General features: G+C 44.8%; 1 protein-coding gene across 11 annotated transcripts in view; it reads right to left on the bottom strand.

Moving 5' to 3' along the window:
• Nucleotides 1–391: 391 nt before the first annotated feature.
• NUMA1 (nuclear mitotic apparatus protein 1) overlaps nucleotides 392–6,598 on the bottom strand; it is a 734,824-nt gene continuing 728,617 nt past the window's right edge. For all 11 annotated transcript variants that reach the window (XM_085623424.1, XM_085623417.1, XM_085623420.1 and 8 more), the window contains one exon: nucleotides 392–2,630. In XM_085623424.1, the coding sequence (XP_085479550.1) occupies nucleotides 2,592–2,630 (39 nt within the window). In that variant the 3' untranslated portion in view covers nucleotides 392–2,591. The remainder of the gene's footprint in view (nucleotides 2,631–6,598) is intronic.

The raw sequence follows: 6,598 nt of genomic DNA, 5'->3' as shown, positions 1-6,598 counted from the left end.
GTACTGGACCACTTTATTCAGACTTGTATTTCGATATGAACCAAATTGTAAATATTTTATGATTCCTAGTGTCTATGATCGAAATTGCAATTGTTTTCATCTGTATGCTTTTATGGTTTGTTTCTAAAACAAAATAAGTTCTTGAACTGAACTGGTAGTTGTATTCACTTCAAAATGAGTAATCTAGCTTACGACAAGGTGTCGGAGAGAAGGTGCATTCATGCCTTTTACAGCCCATACAATGATAATGAATAATAACATTCTTTGATAATTAGACAACTGTTTTTTCCCTAAATGTCATAACATATTGAAAGGTTTTTCAACTGTTACATAAAAGGCTCTTACGATGTACTCTTTTACAGACTCCATTAATCATGGTGACGACCACGGCTCAATGAGAAACAATTTATTTACAATAGAAAAATACATAACAATCATGATAAAGACAGACATGAAATCAAGCAGACAGAGGAGACAACCTCTAATATTTGATCCAGCTCCCAATGCATGAGCTCGAGATAGTGTAACAGAAGTAAAAGGACATGTATAAAAGCTTAAAATCTAGCGAGCGGATGGCATAAGTAGACGTGGTCTGGGCATTTCATAACCCTGAGATGAAGGGCACCAAAACATCATTTATTTTGCACTTTTAGACTACAAACATTTATATGTGTGTACATTAACACAAAGAGGGAAGACATATATAATGACACGACAGAATGAAAGTGGAAAGAGTGAGTTTCATCAGAGAGATCACAGTCTGGTAGTCTGCGTGTTGTAGTCTTGCAGTTTCATCAGACGGAGATGGCTCTTGAAGAGTTCTTTATTACTTTCCAGAGCATGCCAGTTCCAAGGTGAAGATCACCCTTCTACAAACATACAAACAAGTAATTGGCTGACAAAACACAGGTAGGAAGAATAGAAGGTCAAGGATAAAAAAGTAGTAGTGAAGTATAGTTCAGTATGCCTAGAATTGTCATAACTAAGGGGAATGATTTGGTTGCTTCTCTTCTCTCACGTTTCCTTTAGAAACTCTGTAATTCATCTTTATAAATCAAATAGAATGCAATATTTTGTTAATGTAGTTAACTATCTGATCATATTTTGGTGCCCACATACTTATTGCTGTATATACTGTAATCGACATGCCATACCTACGGTCTACTGCACACGAGTATACAAACCCTTGGTGGTTAACATTTTCCATCAGTTATAGTACAGCAGCAAATATACTGACCGATAGCATTCAGCACTGGCATGCAAATTGGGAGAAGCTTGTGGACAGTGTGCCCTATCATGTGTGAGCGTGCCATCAAAGTTTACAAGCATTACGCCTATGAGAGTAAAGTCCGTTTGTGCTTCATGTAAAAAAAATAAAAAATGTTGAAGTTGCTATAATGGATATCTCAGTCTAAGCTATATTAAAAGCCATACATAAAATATCACCAGTGATTTGTCTCAAGCAACTGATTTGTACAATGTCTCAAAACACTGAATTTCAAATCAGACAAAAAGCTTAAAATCATTACTTTGTGCAGTAACAGAGGTGATGCACATGGTAAAATAACACTCAAAGTGCAGATTGTTCTATAACCTAGAGAAGAACAATGCTCACATTGAGCCTTCACACAACGTGGCAGTAAAAGGAACACATAGTGGATGTGCACTTCGGACCAGGGACTCCACCACTAAACTTATAATGTACCCTTTCATCTGTCCAATTAAACGAGTAAAGTGTAGGTTAGTGTTTCATACAATGAAAGGTGCAGGAAGACAAATGATAACTGGGTGGAAATCAAAACAGACACCAGAAAAAGTGCAGTTTTAACATAATAATCAAATTCACTGTACACAAATGATCTTGTTGAATGACATAGCTCAGACTAACCGAAGCATGCATCAAACTTATTTCCTTTACTCCGGTATAGCTGCTCAAAAACAGCTCATTCTAATATCAAAGATTTTCTGTAACACTTTCCATGTACCTTAATGTACTTCCTGTACCTTTATGAGCCTATATTGTGCTCAAAAGGGTACACTGATCACTAGAGGACGCGCAAATCCTCAATGTCAAAGCATATCTGCACCAATGCTTCGATTGATATCTGCAAGCTGGAGGGCGGCAAATTGAATACATAAATATTGATATTCAGAGTACAATTAAAATTACAACATCTTACAATGCAACTATTGATTCCTGAAATTATCTTGCTCATTGGTTTTCCTGTCCAGTTTCAACAGAAAAGTAGAACAACTGACCTTGTAGCAACTCTGCTGTTGGCAGCAAAACCCTCCTCTCCACCTATCCCTAGTAAATACAGCTGGATGGATTAGCGCTCTGGCTTCTACCACGGATGACAAATCCAAAAAAAGCAGAGCTTTAAAGCAAGTCAACACAGGGCTAACCAGATCTGGACCAGCCGATAACATAACGCTACGAGAACTGCAGCAAGACTTGTGGCATTTCTGAGTGTTAAACGTCTGAATAGCATGAAAAGACATAGTTAGCTCTTCATTAATTAAAAAAGTGCTCTTTGCCACCAATGGAAATCTTCTCGAAATCAGTCCTTGGCCAAAATGATGGTGATGTTTTACACTTTCCTGTTCTTTAGTATTTTACGATCAAAAATCTGAAAAGAAAACAAATCAATTTAATGACAGTACTTGGTGAGATTTGAGAATATAATAGGAGAATTTTTTTTTAACGACAATACTTTGAGTGTCAGTAACCAATAACTAGCGCTATTACAGTACACGCAAACTGAATAATGCAGATGATAAATACAAAATTAAACCTAAGCAGCAATAGTTTTCACATCGGAGCATCTGCATTGGTTTTCTAACAACCAGTTTTCATCCCTGTTAAACTCCATGGAAGCTTTATTACATGAGAAGCCACTTTAAGAATATAGGCTGCAATAATATTGATAATGCTGCACAATTCTTGCCCAAAATGGCAATTTCAATTTACTTTCTGAAGCCGGAGACTGGATAACAGGTCATTCACTTGAGATGAATTACCGCAAATCGCACCCGGGATGGAGGGTGGTGAGGAAATGCCCTTCACGAAGATATATTTGAAGGTGATGTACTTCAATGGCATACATAACATCCGAACCAAAAAATAACTTGCATAGGATGATTGTGTGGCCCCCGCTGAAGATTGCCGCATAAAGAAAACTGCTCATGACTGCTTTACAGAAACCTTGACTTTGCAATGAGTTTCGGATGATGCATGAGGAAATAACGCACAAGTTACTTACCTTCGGTAACTATATATCTGTAAGAGACATTAGTTATTAATAGATTCCTTACCTTAGAATTACCCCAGGCGTCAAACTGGATCTGGAAAGTTTGTCAGCCTTACCCCTGCGCGTCTGAAGGTGGCGTCGTGCGTCTCCGCGCCCGTCGTAGGCGTAGTGTCGCCCTTGCGGGCTGACGTCAGCTCTGTACACTACTTTCAGCGCCAGGAACGCAGAGCCATCCAAGATACTGACCACTGGTGCATTGAAACTAGGGCCCTGAAAGGGATGACCGTAACCCTAGAAATCAGTTCGCAGAACGGGGAGAATGGGTGGGGCGGTAAGGAATCTATCACTAACTAATGTCTCTTACAGATATATCGTTATAGAAGGTAAGTAACTTGTGCATCTGAAAGAGACACGTTAGTGATAGATTCCTTACCTTAGAATAGATACCCCAGCAATACCAACCCCAGTGGTGGGTCTGCGAACCAAGATCACACCAGAAAGTTACGGAGAACAGAACGGCCAAAGAAGACTTCTCTCCGGACTTGGCTGTCCAGGCAGTAATGCTTAGTAAAAGTGTGCAGAGAGGCCCAGATAGCTGCCCGAAAGATGTCCTGCAGGGGGACACCACGTCCCAATGCAGTAGTAGCTGCTGTCGCCCTGGTACAATGGGCGCACAGCCCCACGGAGGCTCCTTTTTAACCAGAGAATAACAGACTTTTATACACAAGACGACCCAGCGGGAGATGGTCCTCTTGTGTGAAGCCCGGTCTTTCTGGCGCCTATGTAGCCAACAAAGAGCTGGTCATCCACCCAGAACTGTTGAGTGCGATTCAGGTAAAATGAGAGCATTTTTTGGGTCCAGACGGTGAAGCTTTTCTTCCACTCAGGAAGGGTGCAGAGGCGGAAAGAAAGTGGGTAATGTGATAGTTTGCCCGATATGGAAGGCAGTAACAACCTTCGGTAAAAAGGAAGGACGAGAGCGGAGCACAACCTTGTCCAGATCAACAGACAGAAAAGGAGGTTTACAGGAAAGAGCCTGGAGCTCGCTCATGCACCTAGTGGAGGTGATGGCAACCAGGAAAGCAGTCTTTAAAGTGAGTAAACTAAGAGGACATTTGTGAAGCGGCTCAAAGGGAGTGCACATCAAATAGCTAAAAACCAGATTCAAGTCCCACTGCAGCATCACAAAAGGAATAGGAGGGAAAAGGTGAGTAATGCCTTTGAGGAATCTATTTACAACAGGGGACTTGAAAAGAGAGGGCTGATCAGGTAGCCTGAGAAAGGCTAAAATTGCAGAAAGTTAGCACTTGATAGTGCCTAGAGCAGAGTCCTGCCGGGCCAAAGAAAGAAGGAACAAAAGGACTTCTAAAAGAGGGACAGAAAGAGGATCCACAGCCCTTGCTGTGCACCATGGTACAAATTTGTTCCACCTGCAGGCGTATACCGATTTAGTGGAAGGACGCCTGGCTGCCAGAATGACATCACAGACTTCAGGAGGCAAGTTAAAAGGAACTGTCGTCGCTCAATCTGCACGCAAGGAGGTGGAGACTGGACGGGTTCGGATGGAGGACCGTCCCCTGCTCCTGTGACAGAAGATCCTCCCGAAGAGGCAGTTGGATCTGGGGATCCACGCTCATACTGAGTAGCTCGGGATACCAAACTCTTTGAGCCCAGTCCAGAGCCACAAGAATGACTTGGGCCCGGTCGCATCTGATCTTCAGCACTCTGGGTAGAAATGGTATAGGCGGAAAGGCGTACGATAGACCGCAACTCCACTTGCGATGAAAAGCATCGCCGAGCAAATGCCGCCTTGGAAATTCCAACGCACAGAACTGCTAACATTGCGCGTTCTCTTTGGTGGTGAATAGATCTAACCGAGGCTCTCCCCACTGTCGAAAGAGACCTTACACCACCTCCGAGTGAAGACGCCATTCATGATCCATCATGCACCTGCGAATGAGTTGGTCTGCCCTTGCGTTCTAAGAACCTTTCGAGTGTTGAAGCACCAAGGAAATGCCTTGACGTTCCAGCTATGACCAGAGATGTAGAGCCTCCTGCCATGGGGTCCACAACCCCACCCCGGCTTGCTTGTTGCAGTACCACATGGTGGTGGTGATGCCTGTGAACACCTGCACTACTCTCCCCTTGACAGAGGGAAGGAATGCCTTCAGTGCAAGACGGATCACCCGGAGCTCCAGAAGGTTGATATGGAGCCTGGACTCTGCCGGAGACCAGAGGCCTCTGATCTAGGCCTCTCCCATGTGGCCACCCAATCCCAGGAGGGATGCATCAGTCACCACTGTGCGCTCCGATTGGGGAAGGGAGAGGGATCTACCGCTGACCCAATGCTGGTTTGTGAGCCACCACTGCAATTATCATGCAGTGCCCTCCGAGATCTGGACATACTCTGACAGGTTCCCCTGATGCTGCGCCCACTGGAACTTCAGGTCCCACTGCAGAGCCCGCATATGCCATCTGGCATGATTGGTTAGCAGGATGCATGAGGCCCAGCACCCTCAAGGTCATCCTGACCGAAACCCAGGACAAGGGCCGAAAGATCTCAATCATAGCCCGAATGTCCCAGACTAGCTGTTCAGGAGGATAAACCCGAAACTGCGCCGTGTCCAGAACCGCTCTGATGAAAAGGAGCTTCTGAGAGGGAATCAGGTGTGACTTTGGCACGTTGATGGAGAACCACAGCAAATGCAGGAGGTCAGCCGTAGTCTGGAGGTGGAAGATGACTGCCTGGGGCGAGCCCGCCTTCAACAACCAGTTGTCAAGATAGGGGAAGACTGAAACCCCTGATCTGGTCATTTTAGCTGCGACATCACCATCACTTTCGTGAATATCCGAGGCTCGCTGGTAAGGCCAAAAGGGAGCACGGTGAACTGAAAGTGCCCGTGGCCTACCGTGAACCGCAGGTAACGCCGGTGGGCCGGCAGGACAGGGATATCAAAGTAAGCATCCTGCAAGACCAACACTACCATACAGTCTTGCGGGTCTAGGGCATACAATACCTGAGCAAGTGTGAGCATCTTGAACTTCTCCTACTGGAGGAAGCGATTGACGTTCCGAAGGACTAAGAGGATGCAGGCCCTTGTTCTTCTTTGGAACCAGGAAGTAGTGGGAACAACAACCACAACTTACTTCTGGTGTCGGAACACGCTCGATGGCCCCCTTGGCCAAGAGGGCCGCAACTTCCTGTTGGAGAAGAGCCAAGTGATCCCCCGACATGCGGTGGTACTGAGGTGGCATGGAGGGGTAGTCTCAAAGGAGAGGGAGTAGTCCCTTTGGACTATCTGTAAAACCCACCCGTCCGAAGTGATGGTGTGCCAGTGGGGGAGGTG

The sequence above is a fragment of the Triturus cristatus genome, chromosome 8, assembly GCF_964204655.1.
Source record: "Triturus cristatus chromosome 8, aTriCri1.1, whole genome shotgun sequence".
NCBI lineage: Eukaryota > Metazoa > Chordata > Amphibia > Caudata > Salamandridae > Triturus > Triturus cristatus.
This window is presented reverse-complemented; position numbering and strand designations above follow the sequence as displayed.